Source organism: Bidens hawaiensis, unplaced genomic scaffold (genome assembly GCF_021521415.1).
Source record: "Bidens hawaiensis isolate Kalapana, Puna unplaced genomic scaffold, B.hawaiensis_p1.1 tig00044595_1, whole genome shotgun sequence".
Lineage (NCBI taxonomy): Eukaryota > Viridiplantae > Streptophyta > Magnoliopsida > Asterales > Asteraceae > Bidens > Bidens hawaiensis.
Window position 1 is genome coordinate 35,966 of NW_027497901.1, and position 17,911 is coordinate 53,876.

At 36.7% G+C, this 17,911-nt stretch overlaps 1 protein-coding gene and 1 pseudogene across 1 annotated transcript; one reads left to right on the top strand and one right to left on the bottom strand.

Moving 5' to 3' along the window:
* The first annotated feature begins 2,371 nt into the window (after positions 1-2,371).
* On the top strand, positions 2,372-4,422 carry LOC143595002 (pentatricopeptide repeat-containing protein At2g01510, mitochondrial pseudogene; annotated as a pseudogene).
* Positions 4,423-4,522: 100 nt separating this feature from the next.
* On the bottom strand, positions 4,523-17,876 carry LOC143595003 (uncharacterized). The gene is made up of 5 exons (XM_077074162.1): positions 17,863-17,876; positions 16,529-16,634; positions 4,939-5,042; positions 4,722-4,851; positions 4,523-4,630 (listed from the first exon to the last, which is right to left on the bottom strand). The coding sequence occupies exons 1-5, from the start codon at positions 17,874-17,876 to the stop codon at positions 4,592-4,594; spliced, it is 393 nt and encodes a 130-aa protein (XP_076930277.1). The 3' UTR covers positions 4,523-4,591.
* Positions 17,877-17,911: the final 35 nt, after the last annotated feature.

Genomic DNA, 17,911 nt, shown 5'->3' on the forward strand with positions numbered 1-17,911 from the left:
GGCACAAAGCCAAGAAAAAAAGACACAATCAATGACGAAAATAAACACAAAACACAATAATAAACAAAAAGACACAATGATGTTTTTCATTCAATATTGTTTTTTTTAAGAACGAGAAAGACGGTGGAAACATTTTTTGTTTTTACTTTTTTCGTTTTTTATTAAATTTTGAGTTATGATTTTTTTAATTATTTTTTTTTTAAATTTACTCTGTCTTCATTTCACACACCTAGAACCTAACCTGTGTCTTTAATTATCATGTTGCCAAAATTGATCAAAATACTTGCAATAAATTCTTTGTATCCAAGATTCCAAGTTAACTTTCATGGCCCAATTCACTTGTAATCCATCAGTGCTCTAATGGCCTTATCAAATTGGTGCTAAAATTTATTATCCTGGCCAACCCATCAACATTACCATGGCGCAATTACTGGCCTAATCAATCATTATCAGTTAATCACCATTGCCCGATTTTTTTTTTTTTGAATGGTGGTATTTGATTAAAAATAAACACGCCTACCAAGAACCTAGACAGCCTAAAACGTAAAAATTACATGACTAGAAGAAGGTTTTTCAACCACTCTATCCGAGAGATTTTACACTTCTTCTTTCTATTCTAATACCCAAAAAATCGAGAAATAAACATCATCAAATAACAACTTTGTCTTTAAACGATTCTTCTAGAAAATCGTGCATTCCGAAGATTTCAAATTGACTACCTCGCTTTTCCCCATTTAATTTAACTATTATCATTTCATGTTCATGCAATAACTTGTTTTTAGCTTTGATTTAGTTAGAGTGATGTTGCATGACCTAAAATAACTTCTAATGCATTACACATCAAGTATTAATGTAAAGTCATGCTTATATTTCAATGTATACAAAAGATATATAGACACTGCATTGCCATATTATTTAAAATTATAAGAAAAGAAATTCATGTAATAACGGTCTAAAGAATTTTTGGCTTTCACCTTCTTCTTGTGCTCCTATTTTGAGAGTCTACCTCATGTGACTCCACTTCGGAGAACAAGGAACCATGCCCATACGGCCACACATACATCGACATTTATTCTCACTTACGCAAGCAAGTTCCATATATGCCAGCGTGGCGGAAATATATGTGTATGCCATCCTGCTTGCGAGAGTATCGATGTCTGCATGGTTGCTTTGTTACCCAAAGTTGAGCCATAGTCTATATCATAGAGGTTGAAGTACAATAGGATGGGAATTGGATCAACGCAATTTCTCTTCGGTCTGACGTTTGCTACAACAACATTAATGTTATTATACAAGACAAGTAGTAAAAGTATTGCAAAGCATTGGCATTTTGTAATCTCTCAATGTGAAATCAGAGATATCTCAATATGAATTTAGTGAAAGAATCAACTCATTTTCAAACATAAAGCATTTATTGCACAATTTTGCGTTATTGGAAAAGTTTTCAATATGAATTTCTGAAATAAGTGTTCATTGATATCGCTTGATAATTGGAACAAGTGTGTGTTTAAAAAAGCTTGAGATCTAAATATGTGTACACACACGCCGCTTGATAATCGGAAGAAGCGCGATATAAAAAGATTGACAATTTAAACAAGTGTCCATCCATGCCATTTGGTAATTGAAACAAACATACATTGTAGAGTATTTGGTAATTGAGGCCGGTGCTCATCCACAACACTCGGTACACACGACTTATAAAACCTTGTAATTTAAACAAACATACCATACACACACATTATTAGACTACACACCTTATCTTCATTTTGTTGCGCGCCACATCTTTATTTAACTACGTGTCATATCATTATCATTGAGTTGTGCTACATTATCACAGGGCCGGCCTTGAGGGATGGCAGGGTGGTCGACGGCCACAGGCCCGACACCCTACTAGGCCCAGAATTTTTTTTTTAAATTATACGTATTTTTATTAAAGCAACATGTATATTTAGTGTTTAAATTTAATTGCATAACCACTAGTTTGGTCTAGTGACAAAAGAGTGTTACTCTCAACCAAGAGGTTGTGGGTTCTCGTCTCATTTGATGAGATATGTTTATTCTTATTTTTGTACAAAACTTTTTTACATAACATAAATTATAACAAGTAAGCCCATATCAAAATTAAATTGTTTAAACCCAACAAAATACCTCTTTTACTTTAGACCTAAAAAATTTTTCGCATTCGACCCAAATTTTATTTTCTTTTTTAGAGCCAGCCCTGCATATATTATCATTTGCCTGCGTGCCACATATCGTGCTTTTCAATATTTGTGCTACTAATAATTGTCATGCTTAAGGTATTACAAACACCCGTATGTGACTCGTTCTCGGTTTATGTATCAACCAATGTTGTCCGCTTAGAAATCAATGGATGGGTTTCCTTGGAGGAATGATAGAAACCCAACAAAAGCAGTTAGCTTTAACACTCTTAAAAACCCCTCAATCAATCAAGTCCATCAAACACCTCCGGTCCATCCACGTCATCCTTCTCGGAACAGGTCTTCACCGGAGCAGCTACGCCGTCGGAAACTTCGTCACCTGCTGTGCCAATTTGGGTCTCATGAACTATGCACTCCAACTGTTCGACCAAATGCCTGAACCAAATTCATTCGTCTGGAACACCATGATTAGAGGATTCCAACAGAATCACCAACCCAGACACGCTATAAGCCTTTTCAATCGAATGCGGACTGAACCGTTAACCCGGATCGTTTTACGTACCCGTTTGTGATTCGGGCGTGTACCGAGCTAACGGAGGATATTAGAGCTAGGTGCATGCATGGGTTATTGTTTAAATCCGGGCTCGAATTGGATACCTTTATCGGTACGAGCTTGATCGAATTCTACGGTGCGTTTGGTGATACTGAAGAAGCGCGCCGTGTTTTTGATGAAATGCAGATGAAAGATAAGGTTGCTTGGACTGTTTTGTTGTCTTCGTGTGCCGATAAATGCAGTGACTTGGAGGCTACACGTAAACTGTTTGATGAAATGCCTGGTAAAGATCTAGTGGTTTGGAACATCATGATCTTTCAGTATATCAAGGCCGGTGATGTTAAGAATGCATACGACCTTTTCACGTTAGCTCCCGTTAAGGATTTGTTGATGTATAATACAGTTTTAGGTGGATACGCGAGACATGGTGAGGTAGACAGGGTGCTTAACTTTTTCGATGATATGCCAACGAAAGACTTGGTATCTTGGAACACGATCATCGGTAGGTTAGTCCGTGACAACCAAGTCCAAGAAGCCATGAACCGGTTCTACCAAATGCTGAGTGAGAACATACACCCGAATGACATAACATTGGTTAGCCTTTTGTCTGCGTGTGCTCAAGTTGGTGCTTTGGATACAGGCAGATGGTTACATACGTACATCGATAGGAACAATTATGGTTCTAACGTTGTTGTCGGGACGAGCTTATTGGATATGTATTCAAAATGTGGAGATTTGGAGAGTGCTGAGTATGTGTTTAGTAAGTTGCAAAACCCGGATGTTGTTGCTTGGAATGCTATGATTATGGGCTTCTCGATGAACGGGCAAAGCGAGGCGAGTTTAAAGATGTACACACGTATGAAAACGGGATCTGTTATGCCTAATGAAATTACCATTCTTGGGGTTCTATGTGCTTGTGTTCACGTGGGGTTTGTGAATGAGGGTCGTGAGTTGTTTAATAGTATGGTTAAAGATCTCGGTTTAGAACCGAGAGCAGAGCATTATGGTTGTATGGTTGATCTTCTCGGGCGAGCCGGTTTGGTTGATGAAGCTTATGAGTTGATCCAAAGTATGCCAATGGAGCCACATATAGGGGTTTGGGGTGCACTTCTTGGTGCATGCAAGCTTCACAAGAAGGTTGAGTTGGCTGAAACGGCTATCAAACGGTTAAATGAGCTCAAGCAAGAAGATGGGGGTTATCTTACTATGATGTCAAACATATATGCAAACGCGGGAAGGTGGGATGACGTGGCAAAAACACGAGAATTGATGAGACAAAAAGGGTTTGATAAGTTACGTGGGTGTAGTTCGATTGAGGTTAATGGTGAGATTCATGAGTTTGGAGCAGAGGACAAGGTTCATCCTAGGGTGAAGGATATTCATGAGATGATTGATGAGATTTTGAGTCGTTTGAGGTTGGAGGGACATGTTACGAGCAGAAACGAGGTGTTTTTTGATGTTGAAGATGAAGAGAAAGATAAGGCATTGTCGTATCATAGTGAGAAGATGGCGGTTGCTTTCGGTCTTATTGCTACAAGTAAAGGGACCGTTATACGGGTAGTGAAGAATTTAAGGATTTGTGGTGATTGTCATGCTGTGATGAAGTTAGTTTCCAAGAGTTTCGAAAGGGAGATTGTGATTAGAGATAGAAGCCGGTTTCATCATTTCAAGAACGGTTGTTGCTCGTGTGGAGATTATTGGTGAACTTAAGCACATACTAGACACAAAATGATAAAAGAATCGAATGTTTAAAGTTTAAATGTTTAATCCAGCTACTAATGCACAATTATGATAATCAAATGGTAAAGTCCAATACTTGGAATACCAAAACTTGTGTTTTATTGTCTTGTGCCTCATGTAAGAGAACTAACTAGAAACATTAGAAGTGTGCCAAGCTGTATACAAGAGTCCAAGCCAGCTGAAACACAAAAAAGAGGGAAAAAAAGCATAAATATTCTTACATATAAATTGTGTTAGCAAGCAAATAATGTGATTAATTAATGTTTTACCAGAAAGAGTGTGACTAAAGCAAAAAGACCCTCTTGGAGAAGAGGTCCATGACCACCAAATTCTTCTTCATCAACCTTGAGTATGATTGCATAATAACCATAGATGATACCAGAAGAAATAAGCAGAAATCTGAAGCCAAATTAAACAGTTAATGCCATAAATAAAAGACGATGCCGTCAAGCAAACCGAGGTAACTAATGCAACAAGTTAACTTACGTGACAAGCCAGATACTCCCGACCAAAGGAACTGCACCCCATAGTAACCTGCATACAAGGGCCAAAATTTGTCTAATCAAGTGAAGTACATCTCTTAATTGGTCCTGCAGTCAAACAAACAAAATTCTCATTAACTCAAAATCTATTGTCATAATAGAATAACAAAAAATTACCAACTTTGTGACATCACATAATCTGATACTCCACCTTTATGCTAGAAAAAAATTATCTCGGTTGATTCACACAAGAAAATTTATATAAAGTGCTTGATGAAAAGGTGGAGGAAGTAGGAGATGAATATGTGCAAGATTACATGTAAAAATACTAACTAGCTATACAAGATTACATGTAAAAATATTAATTAGACACGATTACATTTAAAAATACTAATTGTAAAACATACTAATTAGACAAGATTACATGTTAAATGTACTTATTACATGTATTAAGATTTAACTTCTTAATAGTGCCTTGGCGGTCCACATTTGGAGCCTCTGCTCCGACTATGCGAAAGCTTGCCATTCAGATTCTTAGTCTACTATTACGTGTGGTGCTAAGGGTTGCAAGCGAAACTCAGGTGTATCCCAACATGTAATTTGTGAATTAAAAATTTATTCTAATAATCTTAGTTTTTACATCATTAATTAGTTAAAAGTAATAAGTTTTGATAGCTTCATACAAAGAAAAGAAACCGACAGGCACAAAGTTTATTAAATGACATGATGCATGTCAAATATAATATTCATGCATTCAAACAATGGTATAAAGATTGGGAGCCATAGATCATCATATATCCTCTTAAAACGATTTAAAGAGTACTTATATGTGCAGCAGAGTATGAGCAGATTGACAGATGTGATTAACCTTAATTCTACGTCTTCAAGAACTCCGATAATAATAATAATAATAATAATAATAATAATAATAGCCCCTCATTCTAAAGGTCTTTAACCTTAATTCTACGTCTTCAAGAACTCCTATCCTCAACCATGTCCTCAGAGAGATGCAAGTCTAGCAAATCATGTCTAATCCTCTCATCCCAAGTCAATTTGGGTCTACCTTTACCCCTCCTCCCCTCTATAATAAGGCTTTCCAATGATACAGGTCGAGATGGTTTTTTAAAAGCATTTTTATTTAAAAAGACTTAACAGGCCAAAGTGTGTTTCCACTTTCAGGTCGTGACTTTGGAGACAAATTTTTGAGGTCATGACTTTAGTAACAGATCAAAAGACTGATTTAAAAATTTAAAATTTGGTTTGCGATAGATTCAAAGTCAACATTTTTGTCATGATATTTTTGATTTGATAGATGTCAAATTTCTAAATATAACATTTTCTACATCTTGGTTTCTTTTAAATTATTAACGGATCAAAGAAGAATCAATTTGTGCAAAGGTTTGAAGATGTACATATGTTAGTCTATTTAGGTTATATGTTAGCCTACAATAATATCTCATTGTATGAATAATTTGTCTGAGTTGCTAAAATTTGTGAGATGACGTGATAATATAGGCCACAAAAAAAAAACTGTAATAATGTTGTCGATTTACAAAAGTTTGAAATGATTTATGGTTCAAATGTAATTTGGGGATGTTCATGTTTATTAAACATTTTATATATATTGAGTTTCTTATTACTTATATAATTTAAATTATTAAACCCGTATAATACACGGATAGCTAAGCTAGTAATAATAATAAAAAAGTTTGTTAATTCATTGAGTATCCACATGTTACCAAGTGTTCTTGAATGTAAAAAAGTTTGAAAAATTGCTCCATTTTGGTTCCTTTACTGGCTGCTTTTTCATTTGATAGATATTGTTTTTCTTGTTATAACATATATCATTTTCTCGAGTTTTTTTTTTTCTAAAAGAGTGTTGATGAAAAAAATATTTATTAAAATAGTGTTCTTTGGAAAATATTTACCTTAATGGTGTTATTGAAAGATTTTTGTATTTCTCACTTCAAATCTTATTGAGTAAAACGACATAAGATCATGATATCTCTTTATCTGAAATAATTTTTATACAATTATACATTTTCTCCATTTTTAAAATTTATACTTCTCTTTTTAAATAAATCTTAAAAGGCTAAATTAGTATACATATATAAATGTACTCAATTTATCTTTCAAATTTTATACACGATATAAATTAAAAATCAATTTAATGTGTTTACACTTGTCATTCAATTGATATAACTGATGTTACTTGTATGTTTTATTTTATTTTATTTTTATTTTATCTCAATCTTTTCAATTTTAGCACTTGAGCACTTCCATTATGTAGCTATTAAATCACATGGAATTAGAGGTGGACGAAAGGACCGGTTAACTGAATCAACCTGAAAATCGAACCAAAGTCAAACCGGTTTAAAACCGATTATGTAGAAATTGCTTTAGAACCGATTGAAACCTTAGGTTTGTTTGGAACCAATTTGTAATTTTCTTCACCGAAACCGGAACCAAACCAAACCGGTCGAAATGCGAACCAAAATTAATCAAAACCTGAACCGAAACCGATCATAACCTGGTTAAAAAACCGGTTTCAACCTTAACCAAAACCGATCGTAAACCAGTTTTGACTTTTGTTGACCAAACCGAATTGGTTTCAACCCAAACCGGTTTTGGATTTTAAACCAGTTTTTACACCTATACGTGGAATCATGAATATTTCTTTGAATTATCTTAATCGGTCACATATACAGGCAAATCACTGATTTAAATTAAAGCATTAAAAAGATTTATTTTAAACTTTCAAAATGCTCAAAAATAAAATAAACAAAGTTCTAACCAACATTGTCAACTGCATCAAAATTAAAATGAATTTGTGAACTTGAGAGAAAATGGGGCACCCCACAAGACAGATTATTCGAATGAAATGAAAAAAAAATTGACTCCAAATTTGAACGAATGTGTGATTGGAAAATTAGATAGATAAATCGAGAGTAGTTAATTATATACACTTTTAAGGGTTTCTTTAAAATGAATAGTATGAACAAAACTAAATGTATAAAAAATTATGTATTTTGAATATAAGTTAATGTTATTATTTTAAAATGGGGAAAGTGAATACGGTGCTGTTAGCCGTCTAAGTATACACGCAAAACCCACTAAAACTACGTAGTTTTGATTGAAGTTCCCTAAACCTAATTAAACCACTTCACAAAATCACGCCCCAATTTTGTTTGTATCACTCGTCGTCTGCTTGTTGATAAGCAACATCCTTATATTTATCACATAGATAAACACAAGGACTTGTGATTCCAAAGTAATTTCATTTGGTATATATAAAATGCCAGTCTAAAATTATTTATATATCTATGAAACGGAAATTAATTTCATTTTGGATTTCAGATCGTGCACTAGAATTAAAATATGAACTGGATGTAAGGCCGGCGAATCTCGAATTCCTTGAATGTTTGTTTTTAACTTTAAGGTTTGTGATTTCAGGATTCTTGAATTAGGAAAAGCTGAGATCCAGGTTTGATGCAATTTTTCCAAAAAGTTAATTACAAAAGCATTCCATAGGATTACCATCAAATTAATTGCTATCATTTATGTTATCGGTAATTGATATCAATTGAATAAACAATTGCAATTACCTACATGCACTATAGTTTGATGAATGAATACAAAATCACCATAAAATTAATTCAACTATAAATGGAATGGAGGTGATTTCATGAATCTTGCTTGTCAACGAGAAGCTGAAGGATTAGAACAAATTAGGGGCTTGATTTTGTGAAGTGGTTTAATTAGGTTTAGGAATTTTAATCAAAACTACGTAGTTTTGCTGGATTTCGCGTGTAAAGTTAGACGGCTAACAGCACCGTACTCACTTTCCCCTTTTAAAATTATAACAATAGAGATATGTCATGGTACTATCTTAATTTAACCCAATAAGATTTAGAGTGAGAAATGGAAAATACTTTCAATAACACCATTTTGGTAAATATTATTTAAGGAACACTATTTTGGTAAATATTTTTTTCACCAACACTATTTTAGAAAAAGACTCTCATTTTCTCTTCAAAGATGCTCCAAGCTACTCTTTTAGTTATTGAACTTGTAAAGTAAGTTTGAAAATTAAATATCAAATTATATCATTTCATATTTATTAAAACAGAAAGTCATCAGTATCAAATTTATTCAAAGTGAACACTTCAGAAAGTAAATATCACAGTATCACCCACACACACATGTCAAAGAACAACTTAATTCAGTCAATTAGTAGCTACCATTTGAAAAGCTCTAAGGAACACTTCTGCAGGTTGGTCACCACTCAGGTTATGCTTTCCATTAATCTACAGCAAACAAGCAGGAAACAGACATTCAGTTATATAACAACCTGCAACCAAAACCAAAACTGTTGCAGTAAATCATATTTTCCTAGTAGCATACCAAATAATGAGGGACACCCGATATGTTTTACGAGTACTGCTCGAGTTCTTCATTAACCTCCTCTGGTCTATTGTTTGGATCTTGAAGAAACTCGTCTGCTCCTCTAACCCAACTTTCCTTGCGGACTCCACAAGAAAGTCCCTGGACTTGAAACAATATTAATAAATTATGTTTCTTTTTCCTTTTCAGACATAAAATTCATAACATAAAGATTACCTGTCATTAATAAACCTCCCCTGTGTGATATACCCATTCATCAACTTTTCCACAAGATTATGCTCCTTATTGTTAGTTATATTATATTGAGTTTTAGCCCATATGTTGTTAGATAGTTGGATAAAGCCCATGGGTCTGTTTCTAGATGTAATTAGGGTTTCCACTTGTATATATAGGTGTTCTCCCCCTTTGTAATATTCACTCATTCAATAATCATCTTTCCTTTTACATGGTATCAGAGCTACGGCTCTTGATCCAAACCCTAGCTGCCATCTGATCCGAACTCAAATCTGACCAGCCGCCACCAGATCTGAAACGAGCTCCGGTATCGTTGTACCTTCTGCTTTGTCACGAAATCTTTTTTCGAGACATCCCCTACCCTAGCGCTGCCACCATCGTAACCAGGAAGTTCCGATTTACATCACTTGAAAACTCGTTGCCAAACCGCCGCCACATGCCACCGCACCGCCACTGCTTCTCACGCGCCGGCGCGTGAGGGCACGTGACCCATTTTCCGGTCACCTGAATTTTTCTAGGCCACTTATTTCTTACAACCAAGCTTACCATCACACCAATACATTACTTTGAGTTTACTTTACCCATTATAATATATATATATATATATAAAGTTTTTTTGGACTTGGAAGCCTTAATTAAGTATGGGCTTAAAGCCCTAACTTGTTTTCGCTGTCCCACGAGCCACCCCTGGTATTATCAACTATTCTGCTGTCCTACGCATTCCCGTCAAGCTTGACTCCAAAAATTGGGGTTCGTGGAGTCTCTTTGCCCAGAAAGGTCTTACTAATGTGGACAAAGACGACCATCTCACTAAACTACCTCCTGGTCCGATTTCCCGAGAATGGCGTATTGATGACAATGGAATACAAATGGCACTATGGAATGCCATGGAGCCACAAATCCTTACTATTGCCCAAAATTTTCCACTATGAAGGAGATGTGGGATCACCTTTCTTCATCCTTTTCGGCTCAAGAGTCTTTATCTCATGCATATTCTGTGGTCTAGGCCCAGGGCTGAACAAGGCGATTATACATTCACCGATTACTTTACACGATTTTCTAAACTCCGAGATGAGCTTTGTACTATATTTCCACTCACTACTGATTTAAAGATCCAGGAGGAGCGAAACAACAAGATGGATGTCATGACCTTCATTCCCGGTTTATCACCTAAGTATTCGAGCGCTCGACCTTTACTGTTGAGCAACCATTCCGCTACATCCTCTGTTGCATCAACATATCATCTGTTACGAGAGATGTATGGTCCCGATGCAACTCCTACTGATACATCGGCGCGTATACGTCTACTAGTAAAGGTATTGGTCGAGGCTCTCATACGCCCCACAAAAAGGGTATTGGACGGGGTAGTGGTATTGTCTGTCACTATTGCAAGCAACCTGGTCACACTAAATGGGATTGCCCGAATCGTCCTCCTGGAAGCCAGCCACCTCCTTGACCTAAAGCTCACTTGGCCATCACTGGTGAGGCTTCGGATCAGATCACTACTCCAGCCTACACGTTTAGTGAGGAAGACTATTGTCGACTTCAGCATCTTCTAGCCTCTCAGACAACTACCCCTACTCCGCGCGCCAATACGGTCAATTCAGGTACATTTCCTAGTCTCACTTCATCTTGTGTTATTGATTATGGAGCTACTCATCACATGACTGGGAACCCGAATATTCTTTCCAGCATACACAAAGTTTCCCACCTGCCAGTCCAACTTGCTGATGGATCTTCATGCCCTGTTCTTGGCATTGGATCCATTAACAATTCGTCAAACTTGAACCTCTCTTCTATCGTTTTTAATTTTTTCAAATGGTTTTTAATTCTTTCAGTTCTCCATTAAATATTCTTTCAGTTCTCCACTAACACATCTTTTTTATACTTTGGAAAAAAAATATTATGTTTTAGTTTTAATTTTGTTGAAAGTTTTTTTTTTCCTAATCTTTGGAAATTATATGATATTGTGAATATATACATACTTTTAATGGTAATATTAATTGTTGTAGATGCTTGAATAAAACTATATAGAAACCTTTAGTGTTTGTCGTATAGATTAATTAAAAAAACCATGAAAAAGTTTATTGCGTATTTAAAAGTAATTTCATATTTTTCATTACTGTATAAATATGATTTTTGTGATTTATTATGTAAAATGATTTAAACACTAAAATAGTTCAATTATTTTATTTTATTTTATTTTTTATAAAATAGTTTATACTTTTTTTTATTGTTTCAGTGGACATTAAACAAATAACAAAAATACAAAATAATTTATATGTTTTGTGTGTGTGTGTGTGTTGCTGCTATCACTTTGACATTGGTTTAATTTGAAAGCGTCATGTTAATCTGATTCTTATCAATAAATGTTTTATTGTGACAGCATGGCTGGAGAACGGATAAAGGTGCTCAGTGATGCAATTGCTGCCTATCAGACACTTATTGCATCTAGCATGACTAGTATTCAGAATCTTGAAAGAGTTGGAAAGGCAGATCATGCAAACAAATATCAGTTATGGCACGGGTACAACATCCGTGCCTATAACACGAAGATCGTCCGGGAGTCTTCGGTTTGCCAGTAAGTGCAATTCAACAAATTTCACAACTTGAAGAAACTATGCGTCAAACCAACCGCAATATGGGAGCTTTTATGGCTGAGTGGGATAATGCGGTTACCTCAGAGAACAAGAAACGATCAGATGCACGTGAAACTACTTTTGTACTCGAGGAGGTTCCTAACCAAACAGGAAGTGCGGTTAAAGTGGGGGCTATGAACTTCAAGCTTCGTTGTTTCGTTAAAAAAGAGGTTGCTTCGGGTAACGTCCTTGATGACAAGGATATTGATGCCCCGAATTTTAGCAAACCAAAGAAAAGTAGTGCTGGTGCTGCCGGGTCTTCTTGTTGGGTTATGAAGGCCTTTGGGCCGGTTTTATTAGAAGGCCCGGTTTTGGCTCCTAATTATGTTTAACCCTAATCTTGTTTATTATATATATCCCATCATGTAATTGTAATCTTGGTTCTGAGCTAATAAGAAAACCTAGTTGCAACCCGTGGACGTAGGTCCCCTCGCGGGGACCGAACCACGTTAAATTCTTGTGTCGTTTATATTTTCGTTTATGTGTGTTTATCGTTGTGCATGTGTGTGCTGTTTCGCTTCCGCGCGCCGCTTTGTTCCTAACAAGTGGTATCAGAGCTTTGGCTCGTTGTTTACACACGGTTTTGCACGGGTATCGATCGAAAAAAAAAAAAAAAGGTAGAAGAGGCTGGTTTGAGAAGGGCTGCTACAGTGCCGCCGCTACAGTGCCGCGGTGAACAGTATCTGGCATGAACAGTGTTTCCGGCCGTGAACAGTGATTCCGGCGGTGAACAGTATTGTCAGAGATCTTCGTTTTTCTGGTTAACAGGGCTGTTCGGGGCTGTTTTTCAGGGCTGTTTAGGACGGTTTTCCGGGTGATTTTGCAATTAGAATTCCTGTTTTGGACTTCTTGGAGTTGCAGGTTTCACTCGGGCGTTGCAGGTGAAGCACCGGGTCGGGTGTTTCGGGTTTTAGGGTTTTTCTTTGGAGGTTGCTCGGCTTCAGGGAACCGGGTTTTGTGAAGACCATTTAGGTTCGGGTTCAGATTTGTTTGCAAGAGATTAGTCTGAGGTAACTTTATATAGTTTATTTACAGTTAGTTGATTTATCGGTTATTGCAAGAGCAAATCGGTTTATTTGGCAGTGTTCTGTTGAACAATCGTCAAGTTTAGGCCCGTGCCCTTGTTGTGTCTGTTCACTGTTTTCGATTTGTTCTCGTTTGTTATTGTTATAACTGAAGACGAGGTGGTTATGATCGGAATGTTTGACGGTTTGGATTGTTTGGATTTTGGTTGATTGGTTTGTCATGTGAACTTGGATATAGTACTGGTGATGGATAAACTTGGAGAAAATGGAACCAGCGGGTGTGCTGGTGACGGCATAAGTGAAAAAAAAAAATGAGGTTAGTGGCAAGTCATGTTAACTATTGCTCGTTTGGATGATCTTTCGGTTAGGGTTTGAGTTAACTGATCGTGTGTACGGTCATAGAACCCTTGGTACCGCTTGATTTCATGAAAGTTCTACTGTTGTTATAGCTGTTTGCCTGTTAACTGGTTCGAAACTGTGATTATTACTTCTTGTTCGTTTGGAATTGTGAAGTTATATCTTGTTTGGTGGTGATCAGTGGTACACCATTTGAGAGGTTCATAATCTCGTGTTGGGTAAAGTTATTTGCCGGGATAGTACGAGTGGGGTTCATCTCATGGAGTGTTGGTGTGGCATGGGTTGGGATAACAGGAACAGTGGGAGCTGGGCATAGTCGACTTGGTAGGTTGCGTAGAGGTGAGACATTTTAAGAGTCGATGTCGAAAGGTTTGGAATTCTGCTTTTGAGAATGTATCTGGGGTTGATGCATTGAGACTCAGTGAAGGCGGTGAAGACTCTTGGGTTCAAGATTCTAGTTTGCTTTATTTCTTGTTACTCACTTCAATGAAGCATTTGTTGAATCTTTTAGTTAAAGACTTTTGGAAGATACGGTCTCTGTATCGTCGGAAGAAGTGAACCAACTTCCGAGTTATAAGGTCTTGGCTCGCTGAATCGGGTAGAGCTAAGGGGTTTCAGTTTGCAGACATGAAGCCTGGAGCCACAGTGATGTTAGCTTGAGCGTATTCGGAGGTCTGAACATGTTCGGGGTTTTGGTAACAGTGGGAGCACGCGGTGTATTCTAGGTTTGTTTCCAAAGGGACGTTGAGTTCGGAAGACTGGGAAATCCGAATGTGAAAATCTCTCCTGGTATAGTCTGCTGATTTTTGGAGAGTGATTATCCTCTGGAAGTCTTTGGAGCCGGTAGTGTGAGTAAGTGAGGGCCGGTTAAGATTGAGGATGAGCCATTGGCGGGTTTTGTCATGGCTGGGTCTGTGATGACCGGATTGGAGCTCTCGGGAGCTTCAATGGGCCTTTCAGGTAACTGATGGGAAGGGGCGCTGCAACTGGTGTGGATTGGTAGAAATCTTAGTTTGTTCCTAGAGAACTGGAGGCTTGGAGAACTTCTTTTGTTGAAGTTTTAGCTTGTTCTTGGAACTGGAGGCTTGGTTGATTTCTATTACTGAAGATTACTAGAGTTACTGGATGAATGAGATTGTTATATTTACTTGGATGGCAGGCTGGAATTTATCGCAAGGCCTTCAAGTGGGAGATTGTTGGGTTATGAAGGCCTTTGGGCTGGTTTTATTAGAAGGCCCGGTTTTGGCTCCTAATTATGTTTAACCCTAATCTTGTTTATTATATATATCCCATCATGTAATTGTAATCTTGGTTCTGAGCTAATAAGAAAACCTAGTTGCAACCTGTGGACGTAGGTCCCCTCGCGGGGACCGAACCACGTTAAATTCTTGTGTCGTTTATATTTTCGTTTATGTGTGTTTATCGTTGTGCATGTGTGTGCTGTTTCGCTTCCGCGCGCCGCTTTGTTCCTAACACTTCTAACCTACAACAAATCATGATACAAGAAGAAAACTGCAAAGATGCGCAAAACCGCAAGAAGAGCTGGCTTTGTGAAGGCTTTGTGGTAGAGGTGGGTACTAGTGCTTTTAGCAAGCATGCCGTGGTTCGAAGTGTGCTCGACAAGTTTACAGCAGAGGTTGTGTTGATCGAGAGCGACGAGATATTTTGGCTTGATCAATGCTGTCTTTGGACCGTGATCCCGCACGTTGGGGAACGTGCCAGGATCGTTAATGGCGCGTATAAAGGAATGGATGCCCGAGTTATCTCGCTTAATATGGAGACGTCCACAGCAAAGGTGCAAATTACTGAGAAGGGTTTATATGTTGGGAGGGTAATAGAACGCATCGCCTACAAAGACATATGTGAGGTTCATACAGGTAAAGAAAATTAATTGCTGGTTTATGTTCATATTCAAAGACATATGTGAGGTTCATACAGGTAAAGAAAATTAATTGTTGGTTTCTGTTCATATTCAAAGACATATTTGAGGTTCATACAGGTAAAGAAAATTAATTGCTGGTTTCTGTTCATATTCAAAGACATGATAATATTTTGTTTGTAAAGATTCATAGCTGCATAGCCAATATGTTGCTACAATAAAGAAAGCAGAAAACTCTCTACATGTTATTTTATGTGTGACTGGTGTTTAATTTAATTAAACGTACATTGTTAAGAACTCAATTTAGGGTTAAAAGTGACAAACCGTCTGAATGAATTGGAATTTTTGTAATTATTATCAATAGATCGAACTTAAGAGCATGTTTGGGATTGAGTTTGGAAAATGCTTATTGGTGTTTTCAAAAAACTCGGTCCCTCTTTTTTATGCAAAAAACTCGCCTTGTACGAGACGCACAAACTCAGGCCCCTTTTTTTTGTCAAAACATCAAGCTTCTGTTGGAGAAATTGGATCAAACAGAAGCAATTAAACGCCAGATACCAAGCAACAATTGTTCCGACTCTTTTATTATAAACCAGAAAATAAAAAGCACGCAATAAACAGTGAACGAGCATATGCAATGCTTCAATCTAAGGCGAAAGCGTGTTGCTAATACCACCAAGACTAGTCCTAGAGCATATACAGTGAATTATATTGTGGTTTGTCATGGTATACATGTTATAGTTGTTAAATGTGTTAGAAGTGTTTTATGCAAAACAATTCTGTGTGCCTTGCCTACGTGATGTCACCTGAGAATGCCTCGCACTTCTTAAACATTAAAATCTGAAAGTGCCACATTAAAGCATAATAATTTGGTACCTAACTCTCACTTATCTGTTGCTACAAGGTAAAATTGGTAACTTTGAAATCTTATTTAACAGAGAGTGGATCTTTTATCTGATAGATAAACTAATAAGTGTCGATCACTTTCAATTTAAGATATTACATAACAATTCACACTTCAGTTAGAGATATTAATTATTTATAGAAGAAACAGACCTTGTCCCAAGAAGCTTCTGGATCAAGCAATTTGGCCAACTTGGAAGGGGCTAAGTGGCCGCCGTTCTGATCTTCGAGGTTTAACTTTGCAGATTTCTTCATGCTTCTTATTTTTAGTTAGATCGATGATAAGATTATTATTATTATTATTGGAAGGTAATCATCAACAGAGATGGATGAAAGCAGATTAGATTAGATTAGATTAGGGTTTAATTGGATGAAACACCAAAGCAAAGCAGTTAGACAGACAGCCAGGCTGTTGGTTGTTGTTGATTATTATTTTATTAGAGATGACGATCTATCTGATTACTTTAAAATATTTATTTGTTGAAAATAATATTTATTCCCCCTTTTGTTTGGGATTGCTTAATTTTAACTTCTAACTTATTGTAAAAGTTTTTTAGATTGTTGTGATAACTTACCATATTATAACTTATAATTTATCTCAAAGATTGGTGAGTGTTGTACGAGAATTCCATTAGAGATAGGTGAGTGCCCCAACTACCTCCTAAGTCTATCACACAAACGCGAAGCATATGATCTAAAGTTTGAATAGTTCTTTAATTCTGTCCATCAGTTTGAGGATGATAGGCTGTACTTAAATTTAAGTGTGAAGGTGAAACCACTATTTTTATCTGAGATGATGGATAATGACACACCATGCAAAGATACGATATTTACCACTTATAACTGTGCTAATCCATCCAAACGGAACGATTCTTGAAATTACAATTCTTGGGGTTCTATGTGCTTGTGTTCACGTGGGGTTCGTGAACAAGGGTCGTGAGTTGTTTAATAGTATGGTTAAAGATCTCGGTTTAGAACTGAGAGTAGAGCATTATGGTTGTATTGTGACATTTGTCAATTTCGGGTTATTTTATACTTGTATTCTTAATGTAAACTCGACCCGTTTTGTATCCCGAACCTTTCGATATTATCAAAATGATGAATTGTATGTTAAATATTTGTTTTATAGTTGTTGGATAAAAAAAACACACCCTTTTCGGTTCTTAAAATTCCCCGAAAACGCTCAAAACGAACTCCAGGGACTAAAACTACCAAAATGGAGACTTGAATGACCCATTTGTAGTTTGTATTTTCTTGGGTCTATAACCAACCCATTTTCATGAAACACCCTTTATGAAAGACCCATTCAACTTACCCTATATATACGCACCCATCTTCTTCATTTGTGCTTGCTCATTTCTTCATTTATCTCTCAAATTCTTGAATTCTAAGGTTGTTCTTCATAAGATAATCTTTCATTTTAACTAACTTGTCAATACTTAAAGCTTGATGTTACAACATATATATAATATACACTCCTTGTTTACCTTCGGTCTTTCATTTCTCCGGCCTCGGCCGGTTGAAATGTCGGGCTAG